The following is a 21269-nucleotide window of genomic DNA, read 5'->3' as shown; positions in this document are numbered from 1 at the left end:
CATCAAAGGGACGATGGACGGGGCCATGTACCGTCAAACCTTGGGTGAGAACCTCCTTCCCTCAGCCAGGGCATTGAAAATGGGTCGTGGATGGGTATTCCAGCACGACTATGACCCAAAACACATGGCCAAGGCAACAAAGGAGTGGCTCAAGAAGAAGCACATTAAGGTCCTGGAGTGGCCTAGCCAGTCTCCAGACCTTAATCCCATAGAAAATCTGTGGAGGGAGCTGAAGGTTCGAGTTGCCAAACGTCAGCCTCGAAACCTTAATGACTTGGAGAAGATATGCAAAGAGGAATGGGACAAAATCCCTCCTGAGATGTGTGCAAACCTGGTGGCCAACTACAAGAAACATCTGACCTCTGTGATTGCCAACAAGAGTTTTGCCACCAAGTACTAAGTCATGTTTTGCAGAGGGGTCAAATACTTATTTCCCTCAATAAAATACAAATCAATTTATAACATTTTTGACATGCGTTTTTCTGGATTTTTCTGTTGTTATTCTGTCTCTCACTGTTCAAATAAATCTACCATTAAAATTATAGACTGATCATTTCTTTGTCAGTGGGCAAACATACAAAATCAGCAGGGGATCAAATACTTTTTTCCCTCACTGCAAAAGTATTCATCCCCCTTGGCGTTTTTCCTATTTTGTTGCATTACAACCTGTAATTTAAATGGATTTTTATTTGGATTTCAGTGAAATGAAAAATAAAATAAACGGAAAAGTGGTGCGTGCATATGTATTCACCCCCTTTGCTATGAAGCCCCTAAATAACATCTGGTGCAACCAATTACCTTCAGAAGTCACATAATTAGTTAAATAATGTCCACCTGTGTGTAATTGTCACGGAATCTGTTAGGCCTACTGCTGCTAGGTAGCTCTCTTTCTGCTCTCCCCCTCCCCTCTGTCTGTCCTTGATTGCAGGAGTGAAGTCTGGTGTGCGGGAGTCAGGGTTCCAGCTGCAGCTCATTCACCATAATCACCTCAGCCTTTAAGACCCGGTCAAACTTGCCACTCATCGTCAGATCATAGTCAAGACGACCATGTTAGTCTCGCTGTCGACTCAACCTGTTTGTTTTCGCTCTTTGTGTTTTTGGCCTGTTCTATTTACTTTTCTCCTGTGCCACAGATTATTGGAACCTGACTCCTGCCTCCGCTTCACTCCTGCCACCACCATCCTGCTTTCCACTACCGGACCTCCCTTTTGGACTCACCACGGACACTAGGACATTACGGTACCACACCTGCCCTGACCTGGATCTGTTACCCTCCCTGTAACCTGGACTTGCTCTTCCCCTATTATTGGAAACCTGGACTATTGAACATTGTAAATAAACCTGTTAAACCTTCTCTGGCTTGGTGTAGTTGTCTGCATTTGGGTTCAAATCCAGTTAAATCATGACAGGAATCAGCCGAGGCTGCTCCTCCTCCTTGCTCGGGCAGGCTTCGGCGTTCGTCGTCCCCGGAGTACTAGCTGCTACCGATCTATGTTTCTGTGTTTGACTTGTTTTGTCTTGATTGTGTACACCTGTTTCCTATTATATTGTATTCCCTATATAACCCTCTGTCGTTCATTGTGTGTTGTGTGTGATTGTTCTTGTCTTTTTCGGCAGTTGCTATTGTGCGGGTATTCTCCTCCCTGTTTGGAGGTTGTTTTGTACTCTGGTTACTTTGTTAGTAAAAGTAAGTTTCCAGTAGCTCGGTGTCCTGCGTTTGACTTCGCCTACTGCATTCACGTCGCATTTTGACAGTAATCTAAGTGTCAAATTGTTCTTCTCGCGAAAACTGTAGCGTCCGAACGGTTTGGCCTAAAAACTAGTATGACCACTTTATGGAAAGGGGAGACTCTCACAAACACGATGGTGTCACGGGACTCGTCTGAAGGTAACCCAAACAAAAAATAGAAGTATGGAGGTAGTTTTGTGCCAACAAAAATAAAGGGTTAAATATGTGTAAAAAAAAATATATATATATATATACAGTGGGGAGAACAAGTATTTGATACACTGCCGATTTTGCAGGTTTTCCTACTTACAAAGCATGTAGAGGTCTGTAGTTTTTATCATAGGTACACTTCAACTGTGAGAGACGGAATCTAAAACAAAAATCCAGAAAATCACATTGTATGATTTTTAAGTAATTAATTTGCATTTTATTGCATGACATAAGTATTTGATCACCTACCAACCAGTAAGAATTCCGGCTCTCACAGACCTGTTCGTTTTTCTTTAAGAAGCCCTCCTGTTCTCCACTCATTATCTGTATTAACTGTACCTGTTTGAACTTGTTACCTGTATAAAAGACACCTGTCCACACACTCAAACAAACTCCAACCTCTCCACAATGGCCAAGACCAGAGAGCTGTGTAAGGACATCAGGGATAAAATTGTAGACCTGCACAAGGCTGGGATGGGCTACAGGACAATAGGCAAGCAGCTTGGTGAGAAGGCAACAACTGTTGGCGCAATTATTAGAAAATGGAAGAAGTTCAAGATGATGGTCAATCACCCTCGGTCTGGGGCTCCATGCAAGATCTCACCTCGTGGGGCATCAATGATCATGAGGAAGGTGAGGGATCAGCCCAGAACTACACGGCAGGACCTGGTCAATGACCTGAAGAGAGCTGGGACCACAGTCTCAAAGAAAACCATTAGTAACACACTACGCCGTCATGGATTAAAATCCTGCAGCGCACGCAAGGTCCCCCTGCTCAAGCCAGCGCATGTCCAGGCCCGTCTGAAGTTTGCCAATGACCATCTGGATGATCCAGAGGAGGAATGGGAGAAGGTCATGTGGTCTGATGAGACAAAAATAGAGCTTTTTGCTCTAAACTCCACTCGCCGTGTTTGGAGGAAGAAGAAGGATGAGTACAACCCCAAGAACACCATCCCAACCGTGAAGCATGGAGGTGGAAACATCATTCTTTGGGGATGCTTTTCTGCAAAGGGGACAGGACGACTGCACCGTATTGAGGGGAGGATGGATGGGGCCATGTATCGCGAAATCTTGGCCAACAACCTCCTTCCCTCAGTAAGAGCATTGAAGATGGGTCGTGGCTGGTTCTTCCAGCATGACAATAACCCGAAACACACAGCCAGGGCAACTAAGGAGTGGCTCCGTAAGAAGCATCTCAAGGTCCTGGAGTGGCCTAGCCAGTCTCCAGACCTGAACCTAATAGAACATCTTTGGAGGGAGCTGAAAGTCCATATTGCCCAGCGACAGCCCCGAAACCTGAAGGATCTGGAGAAGGTCTGTATGGAGGAGTGGGCCAAAATCCCTGCTGCAGTGTGTGCAAACCTGGTCAAGACCTACAGGAAACGTAGGTCTTGATTTGTGGTCCTCTGTAGCTCAACTGGTAGAGCACGGCGCTTGTAACGCCAAGGTAGTGGGTTCGATCCCCGGGACCACCCATACACAAAAATGTATGCACGCATGACTGTAAGTCGCTTTGGATAAAAGCGTCTGCTAAATGGCATATTATATTATTATATTATATCTCTGTAATTGCAAACAAAGGTTTCTGTACCAAATATTAAGTTCTGCTTTTCTGATGTATCAAATACTTATGTCATGCAATAAAATGCAAATTAATTACTTAAAAATCATACAATGTGATTTTCTGGATTTTTGTTTTAGATTCCGTCTCTCACAGTTGATGTGTACCTATGATAAAAATTACAGACCTCTACATGCTTTATAAGTAGGAAAACCTGCAAAATCGGCAGTGTATCAAATACTTGTTCTCCCCACTGTATATATATATATTTCCTGAGCTTTCTTATATCTCCTAGATATAGGACAGACACTTCAAAACCTTGTTCCTGATTATTTATTTTACTTTTTTGCCATTTATGAATGTGTTATTCAAAGCGTTTTTATGGACTATAGTAGTAAAATAATTCATTTAATCAAATAACGGCTTAGACTTTTTAAGAAATAAGATAACGTTGCATAGGCTTATGTTTTTTAAATCATGTTTAAAAAAATCTGGTTGGTGACCACTGACTAAGATCATGTATTTTCAGGTAGAGATACTGTACCTTGCAGAGCAATTGCTTTATCCCTCTTGCGCGTTCTCTCTTCTCTCCCTGACAAGTAAGCGAGCGCAATGCATTATGGTCATTGTAGTTAATTGTACACATTTTCTGCGCTAAACTATATAGAATATTGGCCTGTTGGAAACTACAACTCCCTACTACATCGCACAGTTCCGTCTTGATCTGACTTATCTCTACAGGACCTGAGCCCTAGGGCCATGTCTCAGGATGCCTCAGGACTACCTGGCCTGATGACTCCTGGCTGTCCTGTCCACCTGGCCGTGCTGCTGATCCAGTTTCTGCTGTTTTGTCTGTGGCTATGGAATCCTGACCTGTTCACCACATGTGCTACTTTGTGGTGCTGCTGCTCCAGTTTCAACTGGAACCCTGACCTGTTCACCGGACGTGTTACCTTGTCCCAGACCTGCTGTTTTCGACCTTCTCTCTCTCTCTCTCCCTCCCTCTCTCTCTCTCTCTACCACACCTGCTGTCTCAACCTCTGAATGCTCGGCTATGAAAAGCCAACTGACATTTACTCCTGAGGTGCTGACCTGTTGCACCCTCGACAATCACTGTGATTATTATTTGTCCCTGCTGGTCATCTATGAACATTTGAACGTCTTGAAGAACACATCTGACACTGCCTCCCTCTCTCTTTGTGTCTCTTCCTCTATTCCCAACACTGTCTATCTTTCTCCCTCTGACACTGCCTCTCTCTCTCTCTGTTATGTTTTCTCTGACATGGCCTGTCTCTATGTATCTCTCATGGTCTCTGGGTAGGAGACAGATTGACAGGTATTATCCATGTGTGAATTTATTCAATACCTTTTAGCAACTTTTTAGCAGTCACCCTCTGAATTTACATAGATCATTTGAGACAGTTGTAACAGAACTGAAATTGAACATTTATTGAAGTATTACTTTAAGAAGCTACACTTGAGGTGGGGCTCCGGAAGAATTCGTGTCACTCCCTCTGTCTTTCACCTTCGCCTCATTTGTTACGCATCTCTTTGTCTTCGTAAATAACACACCTTAATGCATCATTTATGCACCCTTATGCACAAAATATGTGCCAATACCTAATCATAGGTACTCACATTCAGTGGTCTCCTTGACCTTCCTCCCTCCCGATCCCTTCTTTAGCATATTCCGGCCACCGGTAAACAGGTTGGTGAGTTCATCCAGAGGGCTTGTAGGGGTGTGGGAACGCGACACATTCTGCATGGAGCTGTGGGCCGAAGAAGAGTTACTTAGTTTGCCTCCCCCTTCCTGACCAACTGAGCTCTTGGCAGCGTGCGGCACAGAGGAGGTGGATCGGGGCATGCTGCCCCCTATCTTCAGGGTGTCGTAAGGTGGTGGGCGCTTGAGGCTGAGCGGTGTGAGCGAGCGGCCCATGCTGACGGGTGAGGGACATGCGGAGTGGCTTCGGGGGTACCCATGGGCCGACGCCGATGCCTTGTAGAGAGTGGAGGGCAGGGGAGGGGCGGAGGAGCGGCCAGACACAGTGATAGTGTGGGTGAATTGGAGATCCCGCTCTCTGTCCTTCTCTCGTTCTCGTTTCCTGTCTCTCTCTCTCTCCCCCTTGCGGTGGTGGGTGGAGGAGGGGGGAGGAGCCTCAGAGGTCGTGGGTGAGGCACCCCCCCCGGGCTTGTTGGTGTACCCAGTGGCAACGTTCTCCAGCATGGGCAGCTTGGTGACGTCCAGCGGGGTGAGGGGTGACTCATCCGAGTTAGGCGAGCACTGGGCAGGGGCTGGCGGGAAGACCAGCAAGGGCGGCCGGTGGGTGAGCAGGTTGGGGAAGGGGATGGGGATGTCACAGAGGGACCCCCAGGGTGTGGAGTGGGAGGAGGAGGAACGACCCTGCTCCATGTCCTGTTCCCACTTAGCGTCCTGGAGCAGGTCGTTGAACATGGGGTACTTCATTTCCTCATAGACCGACTCACTCTGGTCCTCGTCCTCCAGGTGGCGTTGCTTCAGGTCCCTCTGAATGTTACCCACCATCTCAATGTAGACAGGCTCGTCCTCGTCCTCCGTGTCTGGGGCTGGGCTCTGGCTCTGCGATGAGGGCTTTTCCCTCCTTCCTTCCTTCCTGTTGCTGTGATTCTGGATGTAGGACTCATCGAAGGAGGTGCTCAACTGCGTGTTAGGGTTCCTCTTTGGCTTGGGAGGAGGGATGCGCTTGTACTCCTCACTGAACGGTCGCGACTTGGACCCTGCACGGGGGACAGACAGACAGCAGCGTTAAAACAGGTCATCAGCAGATGGCCATGATACAAAGGACAATAGCGGCAGAATTGATTAAGATTAAGATCACTTTATTGGTCAATTGCACACAAGGTCCAACCAAAATTTTACCTACGCTTTTTAACCCTTCTGAAAGACACAGATACATACACATACATATACAGGTTTTGGAGAGGTGCAGGGGACTGCCACACTGGACGCCCCGGCAAGTACATCCTTTTTTTCCTCACTTGCAAGTACATGGGTATTTGTTTCTTCAGAGTTAGGGTTAGCATTAGGCTCAAGGTTAGGGGTAGAGTTGTCATTCCAGGCCAGGCCTCAAATTCAAAAAATGTACTCGGGCTGGCCTGGGCTCGGGCTTGTCAGGATGTGTAAAAAAATGTCACACAAAGAAAATGCTGCAGCTTGACTCTCTCTCCTCCTCTCTGTCAACGAGCAGGACAGGCAGTGCAGCCAGCAACAGTGTGTATCCCGCTGTCCATGTTACTGAAGCTATACCTAATTACAGTCATTATTTATAAAAATGTTTACCTGTTGTTTCTCTTACTGGAAAGTTATGTTACTGAAATCCCTCATCTGTTAAAAGCAAAGACATTCCCCATTACCTTCAACCATTGCCATGCTCTATTCACGTGGCACCGTGCATGTAGTGCATGACCAATAGGGTAAGGCCGGACTGTCATAATCACATTAATACATTGGTTATAACCTCCGAAAACCGTTGTAACACATGTGCCGGTAGCAAAATGGATGCGAAGGATGTGAAGAAGGGTCTTGCCACAGGTGAAGTCTGATGTCTGGAAAACATTTGACCTGGTTGTTAAAACCAGTGGTGAATCCTCTGGCAATGCAAAATTCAAAGGGAGCGGGGCATTTTGAAAGTATGACAGCAAGACAACAGGTACGTCTTCTCTGTAGTGCCATTTTAACAGATGCCCTGGTGCGACGGCCTCTTCCCCAGGCCAAACCTCTATGTCTGCATTTGTTAACAAAAACGTAACTGTGCCACTTAAAGTAAAGCAGTCTGTACCTGACAAATGCGTCAGTTTTTGCTGTAAGGATGTTCGGCCCTTCAATACTGTAGAAGGGGCAGGCTTTGAGGAGCTTGCCCAAAAGCTTATTGATGTGCTGGCTACTTACGGGAAGGTGACTGCTACCTCTGTTCTGCCCCTGGCAGATGAAAAGAGAGAAAACTTGACATAGAAGTTGAAACATCCTAAAAGAGGGAACTGTCGGGAAGACAACAGACATATGGACTGATGACTATCGGCAGCTTAGTTATCTGACAATAACATGCCATTATATTACCGCAGATTTCCAGTTAGTCGCAAGAAACCTGACCACAGCACAGTTTCCAGCAGAAGATGCCAAAACTGGGGGAAATAGTGACCAAGTTTGGCCTCGACACTACGTCATTAAGCAAAATTGTTAGGGTAACTGACCAGGGCTCCAACATCGTTCTAGCCCTTTGGCCATATCAGAGGCTGGACTGCCAGGACCAAGTTCTATACAAGGTGCTGGGACATGCCCTTGATGGAGCAGCACTGGCCATCCACGCGACTGACATTGCTGAAACGCTCACTTGTCAGTTAGGTTACTTATGATATGATGATATAAGCTAAATAAATACAATGCAGTATGTTATCCTAATTATTTTGCTTTATATAAACATGTCATACCTTTAGCAACAATGCATTTTAGGAATATAATTAATATAACCAAAATAATAATAATATAGACCTAATTCATTCATATAGCTTTCCATGTGCATCTTATTTTGCCACGCACCGGTTTTGAAGGTTTATGATGTGCTTTTCATACTCTCTACAGGTATGTCAAGCAGTCTAGGCTGGCTGCGCAACTCTCAAAGACCCAGCTGCAGATGGGAGACACAAGGTTTAGTACGGTGTACCTGACCCTCAAGTCTGTCCAGGACGTGTACAATGAGGTACACGAGAAGCTGGAGGCCCGCGGAGAGAGTGAGAGAGTCGAAATAATTACCTGCAGTATCCCCTGGAGTTCCTAAAACCGTTTTATGACGCACAGAAGGAACTGGAAAAGTATCCCTCTCTAAAACTGGTTTGTCTCAGGTCAGAGAGACCAAAGCGCCACTGTCAGCCCCATGCACTTGACTCGCAACAGCGTCAAAGCGGTTGGTTGGAGAGGAAGGTGGACATCAAAGACCTACACAAGGTGGCAACGCGTTCCTCTGGCCCAAGTTCAACCAGTTGAGGATGCTGCCCGCCCGAGACAGGCAAGATGTCTATGACCATGTGCGCACACTTTTACAATCCATGGCTGTGCCACCATCCGAGGAGCCTACAGAAGACAATGCGTCTGTGCCACACCCCGCCAAGAGAACAGGGTTGGACTTTTCATAGTGGGAAAATGTCACAGAGAATGCCAATGAAGACGATAATGACAAGGTGACAAGATACACCACAGAGGCCTGTGATGACAGACAAAAGAGACCTGTTAGGATGGTGTAAGTCCAACAGCACAGTGTATCCACGGCTAGCCAAGTTGGCGAGAAGTGTGCTTTGCGTCCCGGCCAGCAGCAGCAGTAAAAAGTATTCAGCGCGGCAGGCCGGACCATAGACAAAAGGAGAACCATGCTGAAACCCTCCACCGTGGACGCGATCCTGTTTCTACACAATAATATGTAGCCTTTATGTGAATAAACAACTAATTGGAAGTTTGGAAGTAAACTTAAATGCACATGTCCTACAGTAGCTATTGGTCTCCCAATTATTCTGACATTTCCAATAAGTTGCCTATTAAATTATTTATTAATGATCAATTTCTATTTTATTTCAATTTGCCAGCGGCAAGAAGCGACTTTCTTTGTCCCCATGACCACCAGCGATCCCTGGGGCCCTCCCTGGATCTGTTTTGTTATGTTCTGTTGTTTTAAGATTATTACATTTACATTTACATTTTAGTCATTTGGCAGACGCTCTTATTCAGAGCGACTTACAGGAGCAATTAGGGTTAAGTGCCTTGCTCAAGGGCACATCGACAGATTTTTCACCTAGTCGGCTCGGGGATTAGAACCAGCGACCTTTCGGTTACTGGCACTACGCTCTTAACCACTAAGCTACCATGCCATAATAGCCTAATAATAGCAAGAACATGTACAGTGGGGAGAACAAGTATTTGATACACTGCCGATTTTGCAGGTTTTCCTACTTACAAAGCATGTAAGGCTCTGTAATTTGTATCATAGGTACACTTCAACTGTGAGAGACGGAATCTAAAACAAAAATCCAGAAAATCACAATGTATGATTTTTAAGTAATTAATTTGCATTTTATTGCATGACATAAGTATTTGATCACCTACCAACCAGTAAGAATTCTGGCTCTCACAGACCTGTTAGTTTTTCTTTAAGAAGCCCTCCTGTTCTCCACTCATTACCTGTATTAACTGCACCTGTTTGAACTCGTTACCTGTATAAAAGACACCTGTCCACACACTCAATCAAACAGACTCCAACCTCTCCACAATGGCCAAGACCAGAGAACTGTGTAAGGACATCAGGGATACAATTGTAGACCTGCACAAGGCTGGGATGGGCTACAGGACAATAGGCAAGCAGCTTGGTGAGAAGGCAACAACTGTTGGCGCAATTATTAGAAAATTGAAGAAGTTCAAGATGACGGTCAATCACCCTCGGTCTGGGGCTCCATGCAAGATCTCACCTTGTGGGGCATCAATGATCATGAGGAAGGTGAGGGATCAGCCCAGAACAACACGGCAGGACCTGGTCAATGACCTGAAGAGAGCTGGGACCACAGTCTCAAAGAAAACCATTAGTAACCCAAGAGAGCATAGCTAAATCTATGGGCTTTTATGTTTTTCTGTAGTGTGTAATGTGCTATCCATGTGCTGGATAACAGCACAATCATTTGGGCTTTTTTGGGCTTGGGCTCACAAAATATTTTTTGCTCATAAAATATCTTTAATGTATGGATCATCAAGCTCAGGTAGCATCAGGCTTGAATTGTGATGCGTGTGATAGAAGGAGTCAGGCGCAGGAGAGTAATACGCATCCAAAGAGTTTATTCGGTCGATAAACAGTTGCGCAAGCATGCGACAACAAAACTCAGGCACAGGGGAAATATCTACCCTGGCAACAACAAGGTAAGGGTAGCTCAACCGCACTACACACAGCTCACAACAAACAATCACCCACACAGACAAGGAAGCAGAGGGAACACTTATACAATGACTAATTGGGGATAAGGACCAGGTGTGTGTGATTAATTAGACAAGACTTGTGGAGTGATGATAAATGGATCGGCAGCAGCTAGTAAGCCGGTGACGACGAACGCCGAAACCTGCCCGAACAAGGAGGGGAGGCAGCCTCGGCGGAAGTTGTGACATGAATTGTAATGCCGATCAAAGCTCTAATGAAATCCAGACATATTTATATGCTTTATATGCTTTAGAATGACACTTCCAGTTTTGGCGGGAAATACCAGGTTACCAGGGAGAAAAGTTATTTATTCTCGGGATGGAACATTTGTAAAATAACGGGAAAATATTCAACCCTAGTATGTATGAAGACCTGTGAGAGCCTAAGAGAGGGATGAGAAGAGTGTGGAGCGGAGAACAGAGAGAGATAGGAGAGAGAGAGAGAAGTGAGGACATCTGCATACAGACAATGCTGAGGAGATGAAGAAGAATCCTATATTTCTCTCCTGAAAGATTCAGAGTAAGGCTATATACTGCTACTTCCCCTACTGACGTGCTGCTTCTGCGGCTTGGGCCAATGACTGTGACGTAAACAAACAAGAAAACGCTGAAATGCGTTTTACCCCACTTTTACCAACCCTTATCCTGTGCCACAAGAGGCGCTAACACTCTGGACCACTTTTACTCTAACCACAGAAACGCATACAAGGCACTCCCTCGCCATTCCTTCGGCAAATCAAACCATGACGCCATCCTCCTGTTTCCTGTTTACAAGCAGAAACTCAAACAGGAAGTACCAGTGGTCAATATGGAAGTGGTCTGAAGAAGCGGACGCTAAGCTACAAGACTGCCTCGCTAGCACAGACTGGAATATCCGATAACAATAAGGAGTTTACCACATCAGTCAGGGGTTTCATCAATAAATGCATTGAAAACGTCGTCCTCACAGTGACCAAATGTACGTACCCAAACCAAAAGCCACTATCCGCACCGGGCTAAAGAGCTACCACTTTCAAGGAACGGGACAAGGACATGGACGCTTACAAGAAAGCCCGCTATGACCTCCGACGAGCCATCAAACATGGAAAAGGTCAAAGTAGGACTAAGATAGAATCCTACTACACCGGCTCCAACGCTCGTTTGCAGAATATCACGGATTACCAAAGGAAAACCAGGCGTGAGTTGCCCAGTGACACAAACCTCCCAGACGACCTGAATGCCTTCTATGCTTGCTTCGAGGCAAACAAGACTAAGCCAGGCATGAGATCCCCTGCTGTCCTGGGCGACTGAGTTCTCAGAGCATGCGCAGACCAGCTGCAGTATGAAAACATAAAAACAATTATGTATGCACTCACTAACTGTAAGTCGCTCTGGATAAGAGTATCTGCTATATGACTACAATGTAAATGTAAGTGTCTTCACAGACATTTTCAACATGTCCTTGTCCCAGTCTGTAATCCCAACATGTTTCAAGCAGACCACCATTGTCCCTGTTCCTAAGAACTCAAAGGTAACCTGCCTAAATGACTATCGTCCCGTAGGACTCACATCTGTAACCATGTTTTGAAAGGCTGGTCATGGCACACATCAACACCATCATCCCAGACACCCTGGACCCACTCCAATTCACATACCGCCCCAACCGATCCACAGATGACACAATCTCTATTGCACTCCACACTTCTCTCTCCCACCTGGACAAGCTCAGCATTCAACACCCTAGTCCCCTCCAAGCTAGGGCTGGGCGATATGGCCTAAAAATTATATCTCGATTGTTTCAAACTTATGGGCGATTCACAATATCATATCTAGATTTTTTAAATGTTTCCTAGAAAAAATATGTGTTGCATATTTTTTGCATATTATTGTTGCATATTAATCTAATGAATTCAGGGCCTGTAAAATTATACCTAGGCTAAATATAAGCCTTTCAGAACCATAAGACCCACTAATCATGTAATTATTTTATCAAAATAGTTGAACCTGCTTTTTTGCAATAATCACTAATCTGGATTTCAAGTATTGTTATGAAAATGCGATTTTTGTTACAAATTTGTTACAGATCTCATCAACAATCTCTGTTAACACTTGACACCCAGCGGCATAACACCTTATAACACAGTCATAACCATGTCATAATATGTTATAACAGCTGACATAACTTGTCATAACCTGTTATTATATGGTCATGACAAATATATTTAGACACGTTGTGACATATATTGTGTTATTTTATGGCTGTTTATGACACCTACATAAGAGCGTAAAAACCCACAAAACCTACCACGGTACTTATTTTATGGCTGTTATGACACCTACATAAGAGTGTCAAAACCCACAAAACCTGCCACGGTACTTATTTTATGGCTGTTATGACACCTACATAAGAGTGTCAAAACCCACAAAGCCTACCACACAAGGCAAAACATTCCATTACACCATAGCCTAAGTGTCAACAGTATGTTTATCTTATATATACAGTACCAGTCAAAAGTTTGGACACACCTACTCATTCAAGGGTTTTTCTTTATTTTTACTATTTTTTACATTGTAGAATAATAGTGAACACATCAAAACTATGACATAGCACATATGGAATCATGTAGTAACCAAAAAAGTGTTAAACAAATCAAAACATATTTTATATTTGAGATTCTACAAATAGCCACCCTTTGCCTTGATGACAGCTTTGCACACTCTTGGCGTTCTCTCAACCAGCTTCATGAGGTAGTCACCTGGAATTAAAAGGGGTGCCTTCTTAAAAGTTAATTTGTGGAATTTCTTCCCTTCTTAATGTGTTTGAGCCAATCAGTTGTGTTGTGACAAGGTAGGGGGGGTATACAGAAGAGAGCCCTATTTGGTAAAAGACCAAGTCCATATTATGGCAAGAATAACTAAAATAAGCAAAGAGAAACAACAGTCTATCATTACTTTAAGACATGAAGGTCAGTCAATACCGAAAATGTCAAGAACTTTGAAAGTTTCTTCAAGTGCAGTCACAAAAACCTTCAAGCGCTATGTTGAAACTGGCTCTCATGAGGACCGACACAGGAATGGAAGACCCAGAGTTACCTCTGCTGCAGAGGATGTTCATTAGAGTTACCAGCCTCAGAAATTGCAGCCCAAATAAATGCTTCACATAGTTCAAGTAACAGACACATCTCAACATCAATTGTTCAGAGGGGACTTTGTGAATCAGGCCTTCATTGTCGAATTGCTGCAAAGAAAACTGCTAAAGGACACCAATAAGAAGAAGAGACCTGCTTGGGCCAGGAAACATGAGCAATGGACATTAGACCCGTGGAAATGTTCCTTTGGTCTGGAGTCCAAACTGCTGTGTCTTTGTGAGACGTGGTGTGGGTGAACGGATGATCTCCGCATGTGTAGTTCCCACCGTAAAGCATGGAGGAGGAGGTGTTATGGTGTGGGGGTGCTTTGCTGGTGACACTGTCTGTGATTGATTTAGAATTCACTTAACCAGCATGACTACCACAGCATTCTGCAGCGACACGCCATCCCATCTGGTTTGGGCTTAGTGGGACTTTTATTTGTTTTTCAACAGGACAATGACCCAACACACCTCAAGAAGGAGAGTGATGGAGTGCTGCATCAGATGACCTGGCCTCCACAATATCCCGACCTCAACCCAATTGAGATGGTTTGGGATGAGTCGGACAGTAGAGTGAAGGAAAAGCAGCCAATAAGTGCTCAGCATATGTGGGAACTCCATCAAGACTGTTGGAAAACTTGGATCTATTTGCTTGCTAACAAGGTAGAACAGTTGAACTGTTATGAATAGACCCTCCTGTCCATCTCCAACTGTTTGAACAACATAGCCTGCTCACCTTAGCAAAGTGGAGGTGTTGTTTCCTACCTTCACCACCTGGGGGGCGGCCCGTCAGGAAGTCCAGGACCCAGTTGCACATGGCGAGGGTTCAGACCTAGGACCTCAAGCTTAATGATGAGCTTGGAGGGTACTATGGTGTTGAATGCTGAGCTATAGTCAATGAACAGCATTCTTACATAGGTATTCCTCTTGTCCAGATGGGATAGGGCAGTGTACAGTGTGATGGCGATTGCATCGTCTGTGGATCTATTGGGGCGGTAAGCAAATTGAAGTGGGTCTAGGGTGACAGGTAAGGTAGAGGTGATATGATCCTTGCCTAGTCTCTCAAATCACTTCATGATGACAGAGGTGAGTGATATGGGGCGATAGTCATTTAGTTCAGTTACCTGTGCTTTCTTGGGTACAGGAACAATGGTGGCCATCTTGAAGTATGTGGGGACAGCAGACTGGGATAGGGAGAGATTGAATTTGTCCGTAAACACACCATCCAGCTGGTCTGCGCATGCTCTGAGGACGCGGCTAGGGATGCCATCTGGCCATGCAGTCATGGGTGAACAAGGAGTACAGTAGTGGGCCCTTCTGCTTCCCAGAGAGATATTTATTTATGTCTGCACGATGAACTGAGAACACATCTGGCTGGACCGATTTCGACAGAATATCCTGTGAGAGCCATGTTTCCATTAAACAAAGTATGTTACAGGCTCTGATGTCTCTCTGGAAAGAAACCCTTGCCCTGAGCTCGTCAACTTTGTTATCCAAAGACTGAACATTAGCTAGTAATATACTCGGAAGCGGTGGTTGGTGTGCGCGCCTCCTAAGTCGAACCAGCAGGGCTCTCCGAGTGCCTCTCCTCCGCCGGCGATGTTTTGGGACGGCCCTGGAATCAGTTCAATTGCCCTGGGGAGCACGAACAAAGGATCTGCTTCGGGAAAGTTGTATTCCTTATCGTAATGCTGGTAGTTCTGGTGAGTTACCGCCGCTCTGATATCCAATAGTTTTTCCTGGCTGTATGTAATGATACAAAACATTTTATTAGCTAGTAATGTAAAAATAATAATACATAAAAATAAAAAAAATACCGCAAAGTTTCCTAAGAGCTAGTCGCGAGGCCGCCATCTCCGTCAACATCAGCAAGACAAAGGAGCTGATCATTGACCACATCGATGGGGCTGTAGTGGAGCTGGTCGAGACCTTCAAGTTCCTCTGTGTCCACATCACTTAAGACATGGTCCTCTCACACCAGCACAGACGTGAAAAAGGCATGACAGCGCCTCATCCCATTCAGAAGGTAGAAAAGATTTGGCATGGCCCCTCAGATCCTCAAAAAGCTCTACAGCTGCACCATTGAGAGCATCTTGACTGGCTTCATCACCGCTTGGTATGGCAACTGAACCGCCCTCGATCGCAAGGCGCTACAGATGGTGGTGTGGACGGCTCAGTACATCACTGGGCGGAGCTCCCTGCCATCCAGGACCTCTATACCAGGCGGTGTCAGAGGAAGGTCCAGCAAATTGTCAAAGACCCCAGCCACCCAAGCCATAGACTGTTCACTCTGCTACGGCAAGCGGTACCAGAGTGCCAAGTCTGGGACCAAAAGGAACCTGAACACCACACACACACACAAACAAAAAAAACACACACACATGCATATTGACACCACACACACACATACATGTACACTTTCACACTCTCCACATACGCTGCTGCTACTCTGTTTATTATCTATCCTGATTTCCAATTGCCTAGTCACTTGTACCCCTACCTGCATGTACATTTTACTTCAGCTACCTCATACCCCTATTTATATAGCCTCATTATTGTTATTTATTGTGTTACCATTTTACATTTTCTGTTGTTAATTCTCGTGATTTTTAACTCTGCATTATTTTACTTGGAATCAGCGGGTTCCAAGTAAAATAGAATTGTATTTGTCACATGCGCCGAATACAGCAGGTGTAGACCTTACCGTGAAATGCTTGCTTATCACAATTCCAGTGGGTCAGAAGTTTACATACACTAAATTGACTGTGCCTTTAAACAGCTTGGAAAATTAAAGAATATGATGTCATGGTTTTAGAAGCTTCTGATAGGCTAATTGACATCATTTGAGTCAATTGGAGGTGTACCTGTAATTGTATTTCAAGGCCTACCTTCAAACTCAGTGCCTCTTTGCTTGACATCATAGGAAAATCAAAAGAAATCAGCCAAGTCCAAACGCCTGAAGGTACCACGTTCATCTGTACGAACAATAGTATGCAAGTATAAACACCATGGGACCACGCAGCTGTCATACCGCTCAGGAAGGAGATGCGTTCTGTCTCCTAGAGATGAACGTACTTTGGTGCGAAAAGTGCAAATCAATCCCAGAACAACAGCAAAGGACCTTGTGAAGATGCTGGAGGAAACAGGTACAAAAGTATCTATATCTACAGTAAAACGAGTCCTATATCAACATAACCTGAAAGGCCACTCAGTAAGGAAGAAGCCACTGCTCCAAAACCGCCATAAAAAAGCCTGACTACATTTTGCAACTGCACATGGGGACAAAGATCGTACTTTTTGGAGAAATGTCCTCTGGTCTGATGAAACAAAAATAGAACTGTTTGGCCATAATGACCATCGTTATGTTTGGAGGAAAAAGGGGGCTGCTTACAAGCCGAAGAACACCATCCCAACCGTGAAGCACGGTGGTGGCAGCATCATGCTGTGGGGGTGCTTTGCTGCAGGAGGGACTGGTGCACTTCACAAAATAGATGGCATCATGAGGAAGGAAAATGTTGTGGATCTATTGAAGCAACATCTCAAGACATCAGTCAGGAAGTTAAAGCTTGGTCGCAAATGGGTCTTCCAAATGGACAATGACCCCAAGCATACTTCCAAAGTTGTGGCAAAATGGCTTAAGGACAACAAAGTCAAGGTATTGGAGTGGCCATCACAAAGCCCTGACCTCAATCCTATAGAACATTTGTGGGCAGAACTGAAAAAGCGTATGCGAGCAAGGAGGCCTACAAACCTTACTCTGTCAGGAGGAATGGGCCAAAATTCACCCAATTTATTGTGGGAAGCTTCTGGAAGGCTACCCGAAACGTTTGACCCAAGCTAAACAATTTAAAGGCAATGCTACCAAATACTAATTGAGTGTGTGTAAACTTCTGACCCACTGGGAATGTGATGAAAGAAATATAAGCTGAAATAAATCATTCTCTCTACAATTATTCTGACATTTTACATTCTTAAAATAAAGTGGTGATCCTAACTGACCCAAGACAGGGAATTTTTACTAGGATTAAATGTCAGGAATTGTGAAAAACTGAGTTTAAATATATTTGGCTATGGTGTATGTAAACTTCAGACTTCAACTGTACAATATATAGGATCAGGCTACCTAAGAAGTTTCCTCATAAGAACAGTAACCTCATTTGAAGTTGACATGGACACACACACACACACACACACACACACACACACACACACACACAGGCCAGGCCACTCACGGTCAAACTTGTCCAGGCTGTCTCTGTTGCAATTGCTGGAGGCAGATCCAGAGTTCACACCCTCAGAGGAGATGCTGAGCTTAGTGTTGGGGTCTCTCTTGGGTTTGGGCGGCGGTTGCTTACGGGAGTTGGGGCTCCCATCCTCGTCTCCACTGCCAACGGAGTGTAGAGACTGGGAACGCACAGTGAAGCCCTGGCCACAGGAGGAGGGAAGGCGGTCCTGGGGCGCCGGCATGGTCATGAAGCCCATGCGGAAGTGTTTCCCTGCGTAGCCTCCCTCCGTTGCCCTCGCCACATCCTCACCGATCCTGCCAGGAAACATGTTTTAAATAATTTTGTTACATCGATAAATCACATTACATATGCAAAATGATTCAGACATTCCAAATGTCATAGATGCAAGGACACAATCATGGATCCAAAAAGCTCTCCTCCATATTACCAAATTGCCTATGACTATGACAGCTGATGCGCACACGTGCACACATACACACACAGCCTTACGCACGCACGCACGCACACAACAACATAGAATATATACATACAGCTTAAATATGTTTCCTATTTGTCCCATATACACTGAGCGTACAAAACATTAAGAACACCTTCCTACTATTGTGTTGCCCTCAAAACAGCCTCAATTCGTCGCATTGGGTCATGGACTCTGCAAGGACAAGATGTTGAAAGAGTTCCACAGGGATGCTGGCCCATGTTAACTCCAATGCTTCCCACAATTGTGCCAAGTTGGCTGGATGTCCTTTGGGTGATGGACCATTCTTGATACACATGGAAAACTGTTGAGCGTGAAAAACCCAGCAGCGTTGCAGTTCTTGACACAAACTGGTGCACCTGGCACCTACTACCATACCCCGTTCAAAGGCACTTAAATATTTTGTCTTGCCCATTCACCCTCTGAATGGCACACATTCACAATCCATGTCTCAATTATCTTAAGGCTTAAAAATCCTTCATTAACCTGTCTCCTCCCCTTCATCTACACTGATTGAAGCGGATTTAACAAGTGACATCAATAAAGGATCATAGCTTTCACCTGGACTCCTCTCCCCTGAAACTTTTCCCCAGGTCGTTGCTGTAAATGACAATGTGTTTTCAGTCAACTTACCTGGTAAAATAAGGATAAAATAAAAGTAAATACAAATAAAGATGCACCTGTGATGTAAATGTTTCACAATGTTTTGTACACTCAGTATATACCTACAGTCAAAATAGCAAGTTTTAGAGGAAAAGATCATGTGTCATTTGTAAAGGTCATCAAAGTCTTAATCGTCAGTTTTGTGTTTGTTTGTAGCCTCCACTCACAAATCCAAAAAGGAGTAAGCACAGAATCCAAATAATTTCTTGCCACATACATGTCATTATATTATAGTAGCAACGGTTGTGAAAATTTATAAACATTTATAAAAATAAAATGCAACTGCATAATGGAGTACGATACTCAATGCTCTTTTATTCTTTGAAATGTAATAAACACTAAAATATTGACTGAATAGGTGGCAATTCAGTTATTCAATTTAATGTAAAATATAAAGGTTTTCCTCTTTGAAACGGCACATAGCAACATTTTAAAACCATATACGGCCCCTATGTGTTGTATTATTCAGAGGCGGCGGCATCGTAGTCTCAGGAGACCATTGATTTATTGTCCAATACGTGAGAGACAGACTCGGCCACAGTTGTCACATTTGTAGGCTGGCCCGGATGTTATGGATGTTTCGGTGGTGTGCTGATGTTCTTTCCTATTCTCTCTCTTCTGAGCCAGTGTTGTTTCACAGCCTGCTGCAAAGTGCCTGCTGGCAGTGAAGACGGCACCTTCCCAGGTTTCAGTGTTGAATGTAAAGGACTTGGTGTCTTTGAGTTTTATTATTACAGTGATAGAATTATAAAGTTTGTAAATAACAACTAATTTGCGTATACACATGGACATAGTTTAGTAAAGACCGAACCCGCCCTGCCCCTCTGGATCCCTTTTCCCCAGAGCTGAAGATCCAAATCACGTTCTGCGCATTCACGTTCTGCGCATGTGTTTCTTTACCTCTACTTTACTCACACATTTTTGTGGTCACCTTCACATTTCTCACTGTCAATCATGAATGATAATTCTTCAAGTTTTACCGGTGAAAAGTCCATGCAGCATCTGCATGCCAACCATTTAGATCTTCTTGAGTTATACAGTGTTGTTTCAAAGTAGCCTACAGTGTTGTTTTGAATTATGTACAGTGAGCAAATCTTAGAGCAGATGGATAACAAACTATATCATACCTGTGTTTAGTTTCAAGCAAGTACATATTTTGCCTAGTGGTGCGTGCTGTTGAGTTTTGGCCACATTAGAGAAAAAGGTACTTTCCATTCGCACAATCATCCTAAAATGTGACTTGATTCAGGAAACTAGGTGTATGTCACTCATCACTACTTCACAGGAGAGGCATTTGAATGTAAACATAAATGTTTTATCAAAATGCGCTTTTTGGCAGAAATGCCTTCTGGAACATGTGAATTTTCATGTGCCTTAATAACAAACCTTCCCCCTAGCCATGATTGGCTGAGATAATGGATGGGCTGGACATGTCGAGAGATGAGTTCGGATTGGTCTGCCATGTAGCATGCTTCTGTGTATAACATGAGCTGCTCAGTATGTGTAGGTAATCCTTTCTAACACGGCTTTTTTGAAAGATATCATGAAGAACTGCAAAAGTGTTGCTCTCCACTTTCTGGAGGACCGAGTTTTGATATCAGTGGAATGCCCGGTGGAAGCAGCGTATGATAGCTAAGGAGATGGAAAAAATTCTGGTGTTTGATTGCAAATATGCGGAGGGAGTCGAAAAGAGAACCCACTGAAGGCTGTTGTATAACATTTGCATTGCTAGTTATAGCCTAATGTTAGCTAGCTAGCTAACATTGAACCTAGATGGTTAGCTACCTGCAGATTCATACAGGGTAGTAACGTTATGAGTTGGGATTATTGTTTAGCTAGCTAGCTACATGTCTAAACAAAAGACTCCACTATGGAAGTAACCATTTCACTGTACTGTTTACACCTTCTGTATCCTGTGCATGTGACAAATACACTTTGATTTTATTTGATATAGTGTGTGTTTACCAGAGACAGTAATGTGAAGAACAACATGACCTGCATCTAAGTCAAATTAGGATATAAAGTTAGGCCAATGAGACAGTGTCCAAGTTCTAAAATTCTCAGGTCGAACGCCCTGCTTTGATTTCGTCACACTCACAACCGTAAGCTATTTTCTGTAATTAGCTCGCCATTAACTTGTAAATAATGATCTTGTTGTGAGTTTATATTCCTGTAATAATGAATACAAATTAGCTCAAGTTAACACGTTGTCAGCAATATGATATGGTCGTTATTTTAACTGGCTAGCCAGCTAACTCAATGTTAGCTAGCTAGCTAACAAGCTAGAAACTAA

The 21269-nt window shown here is 44.2% G+C and overlaps 1 protein-coding gene across 2 annotated transcripts in view; it reads right to left on the bottom strand.

The window, feature by feature from the left end:
- Positions 1-21269, bottom strand: part of LOC121567270 (neuronal tyrosine-phosphorylated phosphoinositide-3-kinase adapter 2) — a 148934-nt gene that overhangs the window by 22888 nt on the left and 104777 nt on the right. The window contains exons 3-5 of one of the 2 annotated variants that reach the window (XM_041877161.2): positions 17824-18131; positions 5139-6254; positions 4045-4092 (exon numbers count right to left, since the gene is read on the bottom strand). In XM_041877161.2, the coding sequence (XP_041733095.1) occupies positions 4045-4092; positions 5139-6254; positions 17824-18131 (1472 nt within the window). The remainder of the gene's footprint in view (positions 1-4044; positions 4093-5138; positions 6255-17823; positions 18132-21269) is intronic. The other variant, XM_041877162.2, reaches the window with a different exon arrangement.

This window comes from Coregonus clupeaformis, chromosome 6, assembly GCF_020615455.1.
Source record: "Coregonus clupeaformis isolate EN_2021a chromosome 6, ASM2061545v1, whole genome shotgun sequence".
Taxonomy (NCBI): Eukaryota; Metazoa; Chordata; class Actinopteri; order Salmoniformes; family Salmonidae; genus Coregonus; species Coregonus clupeaformis.
The sequence above is the reverse complement of the archived record's forward strand: the minus strand, read 5'-3'. Positions and strand labels throughout refer to the sequence as shown.